Genomic DNA, 17,739 nt, shown 5'->3' with positions numbered 1-17,739 from the left:
ATAATTTTAGTTCAATTATATTTTTTCGGAGTTTAATGTGACGTGCATTTTCACTGAACTAGTATTCAGTTTTGTTCAGGGGTCAGCTGAAGCCCTCCTCCGAGTGCGGGATTTTAGTCGCTGTATATCAGATCTATTGTTGCTCCTGTGTTGTTTTAAACTCTGTTTTCAACTTGGGTTGCCTCTTTGACACAATACCCATTCTCATTCTCAATTTTGATATATTTTGATACTTTTATTGATATTCAACATCATTTGTTTCGCATAGATTAAATTCAAATTATGTAATAGGAAAAATCCTATCAATATATACACAATTTTAAATAAAGACATGTAACAGTTCACGCGTCTATAATATTTGTTCTCACTGCTTTTTTTATCCTTTATCACCCACCTCAGTTTAAGCAATCGGTTCAACATTTTCAGGTCAACCTAATTTTTAGTGGAATTTAAAATTGTGTCTCTCGTTCAGATTTTACAGATATTTATCAAAAACCATTTTTGGAAATAACAATATTTCATCTAAAATTTGTTACCCATAATTCACTGTTTGGAATATGCGCCAACCCAGCCTGACACATTATTCATAATATTGGCTGACCAGTTCATGATTTAACTCCTTAATGTCGACTTAGCAGATAAGAACAAGTATTTTCATGTGTGTTTGTTCAACGCCGTCTATGGTCGATCCTAAAATCTCCCCAACTGAAACGTACATATAACGAAGAGAGCACCGAGGCAATATAACGTGCATGGTCCAAGAAATTATTTCATTCGTACTTATTATAACTGGCATATAAAGTGAAAAGGAGTTCTACGAGTGATATAAATGTGCCTGTTGATTTCTGAAATTTCATTTTTTTTTTATTGTTTTGATAATTTTTTTGATTTTCTTATCAGGAGACAATATTACCTGTTAGTTTTTGCTTAACGTCAAACAGGAATTTAACTACTTCTTAATTTGGGCTAAGATTTTACGATATTCCAGTATGTGGTTTAATGTGTATATATTTCGATTTCACCAATATTATTTGTTTAACACATTGTATCAATAAAGTAGTATAAAGTTTCATTTAAATCATTTCCGCAAATATTAAATCCGAAATGTAATGTGCAAATACATAACTTTCAACTTTATAAATCTGATCATTTATATCTTGCATTTAAATATCGATTCGTAGTATAATCTTTTTTAAAAAAGGTGCAAATATTACTTAAAGAGGGGTGAAAGATACCAGGGGGGGGGCATTCAAACTCATATATCAAAAATCAACTGACAACAGTATGGCTAAAAAAGAAAAGACAAACAGACAAACAATAGTTCACAAACACAAGATAGAAAACTAAAGACTGAGCAATACGAACCGCACTAATTACTCAAAAGGATATTTTGGAAATCACATTTCAACAGAAATCGATGCACATATTTAATTTTCCGACTTAAGATAAATGTTCGCAGATCAAACGTTTTTTTGACACGAAATATATTCAAGCCAGCTATGAAATATTATTTTATGACAGCTTATTTCAATTGATATATACTTAAACTTAACGCTCATTCGATGTTGTGTCAACTAAACACATGAACACATTTTTTCATAAATTTTCAGTGCACTTTGTAAGTTAGTGTTCCTCTTTTATCAACAATCTCTATATGGATTGTTACCCAGTGAACTATCACCTTGAAATTCCAACAAAGCGTGCCAGTATATTACCAAGCCTGTGTTATGTTCGTATCATATCATCATACTTACATACATTAGACGCAATGCTATTTCGAACATGCTTGTAAATAACTCTTTTGAAGCAATGTTAATTTCTGTAAGGAGAACAGTTATGTAAACGAAGTCCGTTGAGGGTGAAAATCCACGAGATAAACGTATGAAGTATGATATGCAGATATATTAATGTTCTACGAAGAACAGAATGTATGTTTCTGCTTTGAACTTATGTGTCACAATCAATAAAAAGTTAAAGATATGAAACAGAAATTCAATGTCCGGTGGCATTTTTAATATCAAGTTTACTTGATTAAATGAGATGCAAACCCTCATTTAAAAGAGGGACGAAAGATACCAGAGGGACAGTAAAACTCATAAATCGAAAATGAACAGACAACGCCATGGCTAAAAATGAAAAAATACAAACAGACAAACAATAGTACACATGACACAAAAAAAAGAGAACTAAAGAATAAGCAACACGAACCCAACCAAAAACTAGGGGTGATCTCAGGTGCTCCAGAAGGGTAAGCAGATTCTGCTCCACATGTGGCACCCGTCGTATTGCTTATGTGATAACAAATCCGAAAAATACTAAATGTATGTCCTTAGCAAGTAGGCTGTATACAAGTGGTTGTCGTTGTTTAAAACCTGTCATATATGTATTTCGTTTATTGTTTTGTCGTTAATCAAATGTTTTTTCTTACTTAAAACGCTGTTTGTCCTGTTAAGGCAGGACGATATTAGTTTTGCTCATTGTCGAATGCCTTGACTTATAGCTGTTTCAATTCATTATTTTTAAAATCATTTTGATAGTTGTCTCATTGACAATCCTGTCGTGTCTCTTTATTCTATGTTAACATTGATTGTGTATGTAGGCAAAATCGAAATTCAGAGTTGTTGTGAAACTACCTATACTAGAGGTGGTAAGAATGAAATATTAATATTAACAATTTCCAAAAGAAATGTTTTTGTATAATACATCAAGATTATCTTTGTTCTGTCATTAATATAGCAGCTTTTACTTCTTATCCTTTAAACAAGTATGTCCCGTTTTGAAACGTAAAATGTCTGTAAAACCAAGAAATCTCTGAAAGTGGCACCATTAAGATTCATATCATTATCATCTATATTTACATATCGTTATAAGAAGCGCGTTATTTACAGCTCTTCAACTTCGTACTTTGTTTGGCCTTTTTAACTTTTTTAGATTCGAGCGTCATTGATGAGTCTTTTGTAGACGAAACGCGCGTCTGGCATAAATACAAAATTTAGTCCTGGTATCTATGATGAGTTTATTTACAATATATAATTCACAATCAATGAGAGAGAGAAGAACCAACCGAATGCAATAAAGGAGTATAAGTCGAAAGCAAAACAAATAATAGATAGCCGAAACAAAAATTGACAACGAGACACTGGTTCTTAAATTGGAATAACTTCAGTATTTGAAATTTTGTATAATTATTGATAAACAAATCCTATCAAAATATCATTTATTTGAAAGTAAAAGCCGCTGCCTATACTGTACAATCAAAATTTTAGTTACTTCCTCATGTCACATAGTTTAATTTAGAAATCTGCAAACTCCTGCAAAGCATTTCCCCGTATGCTCATCCCTAGCCACAACTTTGAACTCCGTTTCACTATTTGATATACCTATCTTAAGACGTGTTTCCCTTCTAAATTTTGGTAACTTGATACGGATGTGACCTATTTCCCTACAGTTATTCTTCGATATAATTTTCGGTGGTTTTGTATCATCTGATGCGTAAATCCGTATAAAAGCTTCATCTTGTTCGAACGTTATCGGAAAATCGTACTCGGTTACTACCTCGTTTACATGGATAGGTTGACCTTTTTTTATTATCGTATGGAACTCTTCCTCAGTCGAGGTCAAAGGTTTGAAAGACCGGTCAAAGCATTGGTACATATTCTGTTTGTCAACACCAACAAGAATTGCTATCCCGTAGTGACACTTAGCAATTCTACCAACGATAGGTGTTTCCATATGGCCCATAATAACTGCTCCCTTCAAAACAACTACATCCGGATCAAGAGGACATATGACGGTAAGATTACTAAACTTTGTTTTCATTGCATCTTTGAGAAGGTCACATGCTGCGTATCCACCAACTAAAAGGATAGTTGAAACTCCTTTTGTTTCTGGTTGGTCCAATAAATCTTGAACATATTTGCTGACTGTGTCAATTCCTTCTTTGAAAATTTGCGGCAAAACACCAGGGAGAACTTGAAGTTTGTTTGTTACTAGCTTTACCCGATCCTTAAATTCCTCAGCAATGATGCCAGGGTTTGTCTTTTTAGCTTCTAACATTAATGACCTTGGAATCTCAATTGTTACTTTGTTATTAGATGTCACAGTTCGCTTTTTCAACTCAACTGTTCTCGCTAGTTCGAGGTAATCGTCCCGGTTTTCGTCAATGAACTTTGTTACTGTACTTTCACCAAATATTCCTCGCAAAAGTTTCCATATTCCTTCATTGATAGTATTACCTCCCCATGGACCACCAGAGGCGCTGTGTATTTCCTTTAATTGCCCGGACCCTAATACTTCGTTTGAAGTTATATCGACAGTTCCACCTCAAAGAAAAAAACAGAATATTTATAGCATCAAAATTTAACGATAATAAAGACGATAAATACTTCCATGATGAGATATCTTACCATGGCTGATCTAAAAACATAGTACCATATACGATACTGGAAACGATATTGTTAAATCAAAACATGAGCGTATTCAAACATGTACCGAAGATCTATTTTGAATAAAATCCAAATTAGCTGTATTTCGTTGGAAATAACGAACAGTATTAACCAGCATATAGCAAGGACAACCATGAGAATGAAATTGACGTAAATCAAGGTAAATATCATCGTAATTTATGTTTCAGATTCCAAAGCTACATAATATAAGATTACAAGCACATAATATAATGACACAAACACACCATATAAAGATGTGTGCACATAATATAAGGGAAACTGCACATCATATAATGATATGTTCACATCTTATAAGTATATTTGCACATGACATAAGTATTTGCACATCATATAAGGATCTTTCAACATAATATAAGTATATTTTCACATCATATAAGAATGTTGCACATCATATAAGTACATTTGCACATCATATAAGTATATTTGCACATCATATAAATATATATGCGCATCATATAAGTATGTTTGCACATCATATAATGATGTTTGCACCTCATATAATGATGTTTACACAGAATATAATGGTGTTTGCACATCATATAAGGATATTTGCACATCATATAAAGGTGTTTGCACATCATATAAAGGTGTTTGCACATCATATGATGACAAGTCAACATCACATAAAGGTAAATTCACAGCATATAAAGGTAAATGCACATCTTATAAAGGTAAATGCACAACATATAATGAAAAATGGGCATAATAAGACAGTGTTGGCGTTCCATAGAAGTCAGTTCGCATTATATTGATATCAGGCCAAAACCCAGCCTGTTGTACCTCTCACCTTACCGTTTTTACGGTTTGTTGTTCTCCATATCTAACATATGAGAGGTACCGGGGTGAACTTGTAATATTCCACTATACTGACTAATATAAGTTCAGCAGCGCATATTTTGATATATTTCAACAAATAAACAATACATATTGTCTGTGTGTGTGTTACAAGTATGCAAGTGATCTAATTATTACAGGAAATAAATGGAACCATAATGCGTGATTTTCTTTACTTGAAAATGGAAAAACTTGACAGAAATTAAGATAGATTTGACTTGAATGTATCTGTTGTTTTACCTTTTTTAAAAGCAGTATATTTTGAATTTGTTAATAGTATAGAATTTTTTATTAATCTAATCAAGAACCCATAAAGGGCATCATTTTACAACACAATATGTTAGTATACTAGTATATATAATGCGACGTAGGTAAAGATTTTTCTTTATAAAATATTGTCATTTCCAATTTTAATGAAAACACATTATGTGGTCAAGAGGATAGCGTTGAAAAACTAAAAAAATGTTTGCACTTCGCCATTTTTTAAGTTAAATGGTCAGTTTCATTTGGCCTTATTAACATTTTTTAGTCGAGCGTCACTGATGAGTCTTTTGTAGACGAAATACCCGTCTGTCGTGAATGTAAAATTTCAATCCTGGTATTTATGATGAGTTTATTTACCATATTTACAAATATCTTTCTATTAAATATACCAACCGAGCTATACACTAGCTGTTGGCGCTTTTAATCTTGGTTGCAGTATTGAAAATAAATTGTAAAAATGAAACAATGTTACTTTTCTTAAAAGAGGATTTACGTATTCAGCTTCTTTTTTTAGAGTGAATGGCAATATATTTGTATTTTTTTAAAACAAATACATGACAGGGTGCTGCCTGAACTAAAGTGAGGGGTATCTCCAGTCAGTTATTCCCTTTATGGTATATAATCAATAAAAAAAAAATCCCACAAACGGGGGACCCGCCCCCCCCCCCCCCAAAAAAAAAAAAAATTGGATCCGCCTATATCAACCGAGCTATACACTAGCTGTTGGCGATTTTAATCTTGGTGTTATTTAACATTTGCAGCTATTGAGAATAAATTGTAAAAATGAAACAATATTACTTTTCTTAAAAGAGGATTTACGTATTCAGCTTCGTTTTTAGAGTGAATGGCAATATATATATATATATACAACTCGTCTAAACATCAACCCAACAATGTTAGATCTGTAAATTTGCTTTCGCAAATTTTTGGTTCTTCCCTCGCCGGGATTCGAACCCATGCTACTGTGATATCGTGACACCAAATCGCCTGCACTGCAGCCGTCCCGCTAGACCACACGACCACCTGGGCTCTCAAAAAAAGAGCTTTCGGTGGCCATATGTTACCTTTCCACGTCAGTTTTAATCTAGCGGCGTACTACAGTACATGATATATAAGGCATCTTACATTAATTTGTAGGATCCTTTACTATAGATAATTTAGCTGATCTGTAACAATAACATCTTCATGCCTTATATATCATGTACTGTAGTACGCCGCTAGATTAAAACTGACGTGGAAAGGTAACATATGGCCACCGAAAGCTCTTTTTTTGAGAGCCCAGGTGGTCGTGTGGTCTAGCGGGACGGCTGCAGTGCAGGCGATTTGGTGTCACGATATCACAGTAGCATGGGTTCGAATCCCGGCGAGGGAAGAACCAAAAATTTGCGAAAGCAAATTTACAGATCTAACATTGTTGGGTTGATGTTTAGACGAGTTGTATATACATTATGTACACAGCCATGTATCACCATCATTGATGGCGATCCGATGGATACATCTGTTGTAGGGTTGTCACTGACTCAGACGTGCTTATGAATATAATTATTTTCTGTGACTGTATCTTACATTAATTTGTAGGATCCTTTACTATAGATAATTTAGCTGATCTGTAACAATAACATCTTCATGCCTTATATATCATGTACTGTAGTACGCCGCTAGATTAAAACTGACGTGGAAAGGTAACATATGGCCACCGAAAGCTCTTTTTTTGAGAGCCCAGGTGGTCGTGTGGTCTAGCGGGACGGCTGCAGTGCAGGCGATTTGGTGTCACGATATCACAGTAGCATGGGTTCGAATCCCGGCGAGGGAAGAACCAAAAATTTGCGAAAGCAAATTTACAGATCTAACATTGTTGGGTTGATGTTTAGACGAGTTGTATATATATATATATATATTGCCATTCACTCTAAAAACGAAGCTGAATACGTAAATCCTCTTTTAAGAAAAGTAATATTGTTTCATTTTTACAATTTATTCTCAATAGCTGCAAATGTTAAATAACACCAAGATTAAAATCGCCAACAGCTAGTGTATAGCTCGGTTGATATAGGCGGATCCAATTTTTTTTTTTTGGGGGGGGGGGGGGGGGCGGGTCCCCCGTTTGTGGGATTTTTTTTTATTGATTATATACCATAAAGGGAATAACTGACTGGAGATACCCCTCACTTTAGTTCAGGCAGCACCCTGTCATGTATTTGTTTTAAAAAAATACAAATATATTGCCATTCACTCTAAAAAAAGAAGCTGAATACGTAAATCCTCTTTTAAGAAAAGTAACATTGTTTCATTTTTACAATTTATTTTCAATACTGCAACCAAGATTAAAAGCGCCAACAGCTAGTGTATAGCTCGGTTGGTATATTTAATAGAAAGATATTTGTAAATATGGTAAATAAACTCATCATAAATACCAGGATTGAAATTTTACATTCACGACAGACGGGTATTTCGTCTACAAAAGACTCATCAGTGACGCTCGACTAAAAAATGTTAATAAGGCCAAATGAAACTGACCATTTAACTTAAAAAATGGCGAAGTGCAAACATTTTTTTAGTTTTTCAACGCTATCCTCTTGACCACATAATGTGTTTTCATTAAAATTGGAAATGACAATATTTTATAAAGAAAAATCTTTACCTACGTCGCATTATATATACTAGTATACTAACATATTGTGTTGTAAAATGATGCCCTTTATGGGTTCTTGATTAGATTAATAAAAAATTCTATACTATTAACAAATTCAAAATATACTGCTTTTAAAAAAGGTAAAACAACAGATACATTCAAGTCAAATCTATCTTAATTTCTGTCAAGTTTTTCCATTTTCAAGTAAAGAAAATCACGCATTATGGTTCCATTTATTTCCTGTAATAATTAGATCACTTGCATACTTGTAACACACACACAGACAATATGTATTGTTTATTTGTTGAAATATATCAAAATATGCGCTGCTGAACTTATATTAGTCAGTATAGTGGAATATTACAAGTTCACCCCGGTACCTCTCATATGTTAGATATGGAGAACAACAAACCGTAAAAACGGTAAGGTGAGAGGTACAACAGGCTGGGTTTTGGCCTGATATCAATATAATGCGAACTGACTTCTATGGAACGCCAACACTGTCTTATTATGCCCATTTTTCATTATATGTTGTGCATTTACCTTTATAAGATGTGCATTTACCTTTATATGCTGTGAATTTACCTTTATGTGATGTTGACTTGTCATCATATGATGTGCAAACACCTTTATATGATGTGCAAACACCTTTATATGATGTGCAAATATCCTTATATGATGTGCAAACACCATTATATTCTGTGTAAACATCATTATATGAGGTGCAAACATCATTATATGATGTGCAAACATACTTATATGATGCGCATATATATTTATATGATGTGCAAATATACTTATATGATGTGCAAATGTACTTATATGATGTGCAACATTCTTATATGATGTGAAAATATACTTATATTATGTTGAAAGATCCTTATATGATGTGCAAATACTTATGTCATGTGCAAATATACTTATAAGATGTGAACATATCATTATATGATGTGCAGTTTCCCTTATATTATGTGCACACATCTTTATATGGTGTGTTTGTGTCATTATATTATGTGCTTGTAATCTTATATTATGTGGTTTTATTTACTTCATTATATGATGTCGAAATGTCATTATATGATGTGCTTTCATCGTCGTTATGGTCAATGAACATTATATGATGTGCTTTCATCGTCGTTATGGTCAATGAACATGATTACGATTATAATTATTACTGTCTACGTCATAACTGATTCCGATCTGTTTCTGAGGAGTAACCGTTACTACTAGTTAGGATCAAATCTGTAACTACTGTTTAGAAAATGGTTGAGACTTGAGATAACCCTTGGCATGTTAGTACCTCGTTTTAAGATGCAAAAAATCACATCTGATATTGTTGGAAAATTGTAAAAATATATATGAATTGCAAAGTTTTGTTTAAATCGACGGGTCTATAATAATAAACATACGAAGTCTACAATACGGTTAAGGTTATTAAATTTAATAAATAATTCTTTTATGTCATGCTTTATGATCGTTTTAACGAGGGAAGGCATTATATTTGTCAATTTCGGTATACCTAACGTTATCACTTTTCTATAAGAAGATAATGCACGAAGTTTAGTATTGTCATTTATGTAAATATTGATCATTTTATCTGTTCGAGTTTCTCTTTATATATTCTCAAGATTGACACAAACAATTGGGGAAAAATCGGACTCTGATAGAGTAATGGCTAATATAAGGAACCGGTCATTTGTAACCCCCCCCCCCCCAAAAAAAAAAAAGAGGGGATAGGAAGAAATAAAGGGGGCCTTTCATTTTATCTTTTTTTGGAATGGAAAAGTGGCATTCAATTTTATATAGTTATAAATTTGCCGTGGTATAATGTTATGGCGAATTCTTCGTCAACCGTAGTCATCAATCTTTACGCCTCGTTTCGCTCAACTGAATTGTTTAAACCTGAAAATTTAGTTTCAACAATTTCTTCTAGCAGAGAATTTTTCATCTGATGCTAGTATTGAATGAAGGTGTGGTAAATATTAATGAAACCACAAACGGCAAATCCAAACTAAGTTCCCTGAAGTCGCAAACAACTTTCATACTTCAGTACTTTTATTATATATGTTCTTGTCTATACCTTGCAAGAAAAGGTTTCTCTATTATAAGTTATCAAGATAATAGCCAATAAAACAACAAAACTCTGAAAAGCCAAAATTGCCCAAAAAGAACCTTTACTATAGAGTATATAACAGACACATTGCACTATTTGTTTTTTTTTAAATCTATTATGTTTCCAGGCTAAACGCAAAATATTAAAAGCCGCTGCCGTAAATCTTCACTTTGAAAAATTCACTCTCTATCTGTAAGAGAACAACAGGTCTCAGTTAAAAAAAATAAATAAATGCAGTGTTTTAAGTTCATTTAGACACCAGATTAAAAACGCTCAATTATCTGGTTTTGTTGGATTGATACACACCTTCAAAAATTTGAAGGCAGAAATTTCATTGGATAATGTAATATATACAAGGACAGAAAATAAAATTATGTGTTGTCAGATCCTTGTATCCAAAGCTTAAACAGATGACCTGTACTTTACATATTAATAAATAAATGTGTTAGACACCGACTCTAGTTTGAGGGAAGGAGCACGTGTATTTCCTTGTTCGAAATTAATAAAAAAAAGTTTCATAATTGTTTTTTTTCTCTCATTTTAAATGGAAACAAACTATTTCGCTTCCCTTCTGAAATAGATAAAATCTCTTTCAAGAAATTTAGAATCAAACATTTACAAAACAATTCCCCCCCCCCCCCTCACATAAAAATATCAATGGTCGGTACGTTAGTCCTGTTTAATTACATGCTGCTTCCCAGCTAATTATATAAGCACGCGGTATAAAGGATTAAGAGCAAAAGCTGGTCGGTCGGAATCAGAAAAATGTGTTCGGGTAAGGTGATATAAATGTCTTTCTTCGGAATGCTACCTTTTGAACTAGCATGTTAAAAAATCCGGCTCAGGGTGTCGGTCTAGTACAAAACAGGGTTAATATTCATATTACATTAACATGTTCTTGTACGAATATGCATATATCAATTTGCCGCTGGACCTCAATAATCCACCCATAATCATCTATAGTTGAAACTGTGGAATATATGCACAAAAACATGATAAAAAGCTGCACGTAAATGTAATGCACCGAGTTCAGGTTCATTCCATATCTCCTTTAATCCATGTCGGGTGAAAGTGATGAGCGCTCGGTGTTCGAGTGGTTACATTGTCATTTCGGGGCCTTTTATAGCTAAATGTGCGGTATGGGCTTTGATCATTGTTGAAGGCCGTACGGTAACCTACATGTATAATTGTTAATTATTTCTGTGTCATTTTGACCTCTTGTGAAGAGTTGTCTCTTTAGCAGTCATACCACATCTTCTTTTTTATAAGTAGTCGAACTGCTGTATCACTAGCATGTCAACACGTAGGTGTGCGATTCCAAATCCCGCACGTGGCAGGTAAGCTCGATTCCAATCTTAATTGACCAAAATTGTCTGTTTTCCAAACGAAGGTCAGGGGGTCTCTCTGAGCACTTCGGCTTTCTCCACCAATATAAACTCACCGCCACGAAATAGCATGAAAGTGTTGAAAGTGGCGCTAAATAACAGTCTATCAATCATCCATACCGGTATACTTATGGCCTCTAAATCTATATAATTTATCTAATCTCACAAAGTCAATGTATGACATCAGTATACAGAGATAAAAATAATAGCTATTTAAAGTATCTACAAAACACGAGAGAGAGGTTTCAAAATTACTAAGCCAGCTGGAAGACAAACGCACCTGTTTAAAAATTTTTTTTTATAAACGAACAAGCTGAAGTTGACATTTTACAGAAATCTTATACATCCTTCCTGTTTTCAAGTTTTCGTACATGGCTTAAAGCCTTATCGGATAAATTTTTTTTTTGTCATATTAAAATTTCCCGTTTTAGTAACAACAATTCCCAAATAGTTATATTGTTTTATCATCTCAATGTTAGTATCATTGTAAGAAAATCAGAGATTTTTTGGCTTCCGTCCAAAAAAAAACAACCACTAAGACTTTAATTTGGTCAACTTTCCTTTCAAGTTCTAAGCCTTACAATAATCATGGAAAGCATTGAGTTGAGTCTGCAGGTCCTGTGCTGTTTCAGCGAACAACACCGTGCCATCTGCAAACAAAATAACAAAACACTTAAGATATGTTTCTAATTCTCTTTCCAGATCTTCTGGTATTATAGTTCTGTTAAGTCCTGTAATATTTTTAGTCACTAAGAAATTATTTTAGTCAATCAAAAGTAAATAAAATAGGAAAGGTGATAAGTTTTCTCCTTGTCGAACACCATTGTCACAAGCAAGCAAAGTATTCCGAATTATAATTACTACCGTGTATCATCGGAACAGCGGATATAGCTTTATAGGTTCTTCGAAGCGTGAAAAACTATATACCGTACATTCATTTAACTATGCACCGTACAGAAGGATTCATGTGGTCAGCTATACACAATGCTTCTTGTCGGAATGAAATATCGAAAAATAACACATGTACAAAATATTTCAATGCCAATTATTGAAACAGCTACAATGTATACTTATTACGCACAAACAGTGGCCTTCTATCAGATAAAGAGTTGCAATGAACCCAGATTCATATCGGATGAGACGAGCGCCAAGTATATGAAGTATTTGCACATGTTTTTAGTAAGGGTTCTTGTTTTGGGCAAATAGTGAGACTTCTCTAATCACCAACCTACGACCAAATCATTTATTAAAACAACAAAATATGTTTAGATTGAAGTACACATTGATATAATGTTAACAAAACAAAGATTTTCGTACCCTGTCAGACGAAAAATCGATCACGACCCCTTGGTTAGTACCTATATCCGCTGTACGGAGATGCCAGCGAGTGGGAAAGTGTTGAAACAAAGAGTGATGACACACTAAATATATAATAAGGTGGACACAGTAATGACAAATGCTTTTTATTCTATTTTTTTAAAGAGACGAAAAAGAGGAACAAAATGCAAAAGACGGGCGTCACCCCATTTATCTCGGTTGGAAAATAGAAATATTAAATACCCTAAATTGGATAAGTGTGGCAAAGTGTGATTTTCAGTGTTTTTTTTTTCCTTTTAACTCAATAACTGTATCGTCTACGTAAAATCCGTTTTTCATTACCGAAAAGGATCAAAATAAGTAGCACAATTGGAAAAATCCGATCTAATCGGACGAAACATTAAATCTAAAACACTTCATCAGGAATCAACCCCTTGAATCTCAGAAATCGTTGACGCTACTCCAAATCTGTTGACATACTAGTACTCATGTTTCAGAATTGTATTAGCAATTACAAAAATCTCCATTAAGATAAGTTGCAAATAAACAATCTGTATATGCCAATATGTGCTCATTGTTGAAGACCGTATAGTGACCTAAAGTTATTAATTTCTGTGTCATTTGGTCTGTTGTGGAGAGTTGTCTCATTAGCAAATTTTAAGATACCACTTTTTCTTTTTTTATAATTACCCACATGGCCATTTCGAATTTCGCGGGCACTACGTCGACTAAGCTTGCAGTCTTCGAAATTGGGTATTATCTCACATAATTGGCGTTTCCTGTGGAAAAAAGATTGGTTCAAAGCAAAATTAAAAGTAAAAAACACTACATGTAAACGTCATATCACAAATATTTCCGACTTGGTATGGTTTTAGAGGAGTTGCGACTCAATGAAATCGGTCTTTTCCTTTAGTAGCATAGGTTATATGATACATTTTGTATACTAGATTTAATATCATTGTACATATTCAATACTACATTATACATCTTACCATTTACAGATTAATATTATTCAATAACATTTTATAAAACAAACCATCTCGCCATATTATGCATCAGTAGATAATTTTAATATTTTTGAAACAGACTGTGATTTCAATGGTGTCTTTTGCAATGAATAGCAATAAGCAGATGTGATATGAGAGCCACTGAGACAACTCTCCATCCAAGTCATAATTTGTAAGAGGAAACAATTATAGGTCATAGTACGACCTTGAACACGGAGCCTATGCTTAAACCGAATAGCAAGCTATAAAATGCTCTTAAATTTGTTATCATTTTCTCCACAGCCGGGAATTTCTTCAACTAGCTCCTGTATTAACTGATCTTAATCTTCAACCGAAATGTTTGAAACGTTGATTTTGTTAAATTGCTTTGTCTCATTTTCCCTATAAATTGCACTTTCGCTAGCGATAGACACATATTTGAGTCGGGTTAATAGTTTACAGAAGCAGATCGGAATCAGTTATGACGTAGACAGTAATCATTCTAATCGTAATCATGTTCATTGACCATAACGACGATGAAAGCACATCATATAATGACGTTTCGACATCATATAATAAAGTAAATCTAACCACATAATATAAGATTACAAGCACATAATATAGTGACACAGCCATGCACATCATATAAAGATGTTTGCACATAATATAAGGGAAACTGCACATAATATAATGATATGTACACACCATATAAGGATCTTTGCACATCATATAAGTATATTTGCACATCATATCAGGATCTTTGCACATAATATAAGTACATTTGTACATCATATAAGGATCTTTGCACATAATATAAGTACATTTGCACGTCATATAATAATGTTTGTACATCATATAAGAATGTTTGCACATCATATAAGTATATTTGCACATCATATAAGTATATATGTACATCATATAAGTATGTTTGCACATAATATAATGATGTTTGCACATCATATAAGGTTATTTGCACATCATATAAGGATATTTGCACATCATATAAAGGTGTTTGCACATCATATAATGACAAGTGCACATCATATAAAGGTAAAAGCACAGCATATAAAGGTAAATGCACATCATATAAAGGTAAATGCACATCATATAATGAAAATGGTCATAACAAGACAGTGTTGGCGTTCCATAGACTTCCCCGACATCGTTTGTCATATCAAATTATCTTTAGCGATATGTTAGATTTTCCTGTCATCCCTTTGTTTGTATTTTTGAGAATGAAATGAATATGTGTCAATATGAAAAACAATTTTTGGTATTGTTTTGGTCGGATATAGCAACTATAGCATTACTTGTAAATTGCTATATATGTTATATAACAACGACAACATTACATGTATTTTTTATCTAAATCTACCATTAATACCCGCAGCTATGAAGATGAATAAGCTTTTATCGCCATGAATAATCAGATAAGACATTAACATTTACCATAAGGTTTAATCAGTACTTGGAGCAACCCTGCTGTTGATTATTCCATATATCCTAGAATTAGTGCATATAGATCCCAACACCTAATGATTCTACAAAACACGAAAAAACCGACTCATTGGATAAAACCTTATTGACAACACAGTTCTCAAGCTTGACCCAACATACATATTGGTGTTTTTTTTTTTTTTTTTTTTTTTTTTTTGTGTTTTTGTTTTTGTTTTTTGTTTTTTGAAAATTGTGTAACAAACGGCACAAATAACTGGTTACTCCTCCCTTAAGCTTGGATATTCTTTCCATATTACGTTTCGTTATGATTTCTCAGATATATGTATAAGTTTTTGCATCCTGTAACTTGAGTGTAATTGTTTGTTTGTTTGCAGTTGTGTTTTTTTTTGTTTTTTTGTTTTTTTGTTTTTTTTTCCAGTCCGTTTCATTTCTGACTTCTATAGCTGCTAATACGATGGCAATCAACCATTAAAACCTGGCTTTGTTGTATTACTAACAACCTTCACCACACTTGATGACAATTAACACACAGGGCATGCCTTTGTCATATTCCATATTGCTTATGACCTTCACCGCAAACTCCAATCAACTGACCAGACCACAAGATGACCGCGTTATCGTTCTTAACTGAAAAAAATGGTAATACTAAATCCATTATAGCACAACCAAGTAAAAAAGTGTCCTTTAGTTTATACTTAAATCATAAATGAGATCATAGAACATTTCTAATCCGACAAAATGAAGATTAATCAAAAAAAATCGTTTATTTGAAAAAAAAGGGGAGGTGGGGGGGCTTTGATAACTGTTACCCTAGCTTGCCCTACAACATAATACCCCCCCCCCCCCCCCCCCAAAGAATATAGATTTCGTATTCATATACATGTAATTATATCCTACATTGCTCATGTTATCAATTTGTTATTTGTGTATTACTTATAATATTGTGTATTTCACTAATGTTTATATAATCACTGTATGATGTTTTTGTATCTTGCCTGACAAGGGCCCATGATTGGTTTAATAAAATAATGTCTAGTGTAAGTCTGAAAATCAAACCCAATAGAGTTAGAATTAGATTTTTAGGCTGACAAATATTTTCTGTCAATTTACATTTGCACAAGTCTGTCTACATGTTCACCAGTTTTTCAATTATCCACTAGTCTGTTTTTACTTTCACAAGTCTTTCTTATAGCCCCCTAGTCTGTCCAAATGATTTTCAACAGTCTGACTATGTCCACAAGTCACTACGTTTTAACCGCGGTCTCTATGTGTCCGTCAGTCTGTCTCCGTGTTTACAAGTCGATATACATGTTTACCCGCCAGATTACGTTTCTAACAGTTTGCCTTCATGTCCTACACGTCCACCAGTCTGCTTATATATTTATATACCAGTCTGGCTACAAGTATACAAGAATATTATTTGCATCATTGACTAAGTCTGTCTGGATATGTCGTCTGGCGGATTTGCTTGTCTCTCACATTCTGAAGATGATGATATTCCTCGTAGTGAAATCGTTAATACAATGTACCAGTACTTAAGTATATCAGTGTCCATCTCCATGCAAGACTCGGGTCTGATGAAGGTTCTAAAACAATTAAAGATTCGTCTATACAGTCCTTCTGAAAGTCTTCTCGGTTAGATGCAAAAGAATGCCCGGTTAGCGCCTCTGGATTTGCCCGGGGCATGTGGAGGATCAGTAGATATCGACACACCAAATTCAGTTATTCGACGAAGAATTTCAACACCTATCTCATTTAACACCAACATTACACAATAATGTCAACATGGAGTCAGTAACTGAGGTAACATTAAGTTAATTTAGAAGTCAATATCTTGTATATTTCTGTATACAGTTTATAATGCATATATCACTGTCATGAATCAAGGATGTGTATAGTAATAAGGGTCTTACTATCATCGGAACTTTGTTTTTTTTGGTAACACGCCATTATTCCGACAGCCCATTAGTCCGACAGCCTATTGGTCCGACAACCAATTAGTCTGACAACCAAATAGTCCGACAACCCATTGCTCCGACAGCCCAATACTCCGACAACCTATAATTCCGACACTTATCAAGTCAAATATCAGGATATCAGGGTAAAATAAAATGTGTCTGTCTGTATTATTACGTTTATATTTGTAATAACATATTTTAAGAAATAACTCCGTATATATAATACATATATATAATAAGGTAGTTCGTATACTTTCAATGTTAATTCTCAATTCGAAATCTGTATATAGAATAAAACAGAAAATAATATTTTATTTTTCAAATTA

General features: G+C 33.5%; 1 protein-coding gene across 1 annotated transcript; it reads right to left on the bottom strand.

Moving 5' to 3' along the window:
• Positions 1-3,288: 3,288 nt before the first annotated feature.
• LOC139504002 (heat shock 70 kDa protein 12A-like) lies at positions 3,289-16,010 on the bottom strand. Its single transcript, XM_071294052.1, has 3 exons — positions 15,953-16,010; positions 12,276-12,344; positions 3,289-4,322 (listed from the first exon to the last, which is right to left on the bottom strand). Exons 1-3 carry the CDS (start codon positions 16,008-16,010, stop codon positions 3,289-3,291), a joined length of 1,161 nt encoding a protein of 386 aa, XP_071150153.1.
• Between the last annotated feature and the right edge of the window lie 1,729 nt (positions 16,011-17,739).

Source organism: Mytilus edulis, chromosome 14 (assembly GCF_963676685.1).
Source record: "Mytilus edulis chromosome 14, xbMytEdul2.2, whole genome shotgun sequence".
NCBI classification, from domain to species: Eukaryota; Metazoa; Mollusca; class Bivalvia; order Mytilida; family Mytilidae; genus Mytilus; species Mytilus edulis.
This window is presented reverse-complemented; position numbering and strand designations above follow the sequence as displayed.

What these genes read in the sequence shown, in the direction of transcription:
- LOC139504002 (XM_071294052.1), bottom strand. Translation starts at nt 16,010, where the DNA reads ATGGAATATGACAAAGGCATGCCCTGTGTGTTAATTGTCATCAAGTGT. An exon ending in CATCAAGTGTGGTGAAGGTT is followed by an intron (nt 12,345 to 15,952) that starts GTTAGTAATACA and finishes TTTTGTTTGCAG; the next exon opens with ATGGCACGGTGTTGTTCGCT. An exon ending in CAATGCTTTCCATGATTATT is followed by an intron (nt 4,323 to 12,275) that starts GTAAGGCTTAGA and finishes TTTTTCTTTGAG; the next exon opens with GTGGAACTGTCGATATAACT.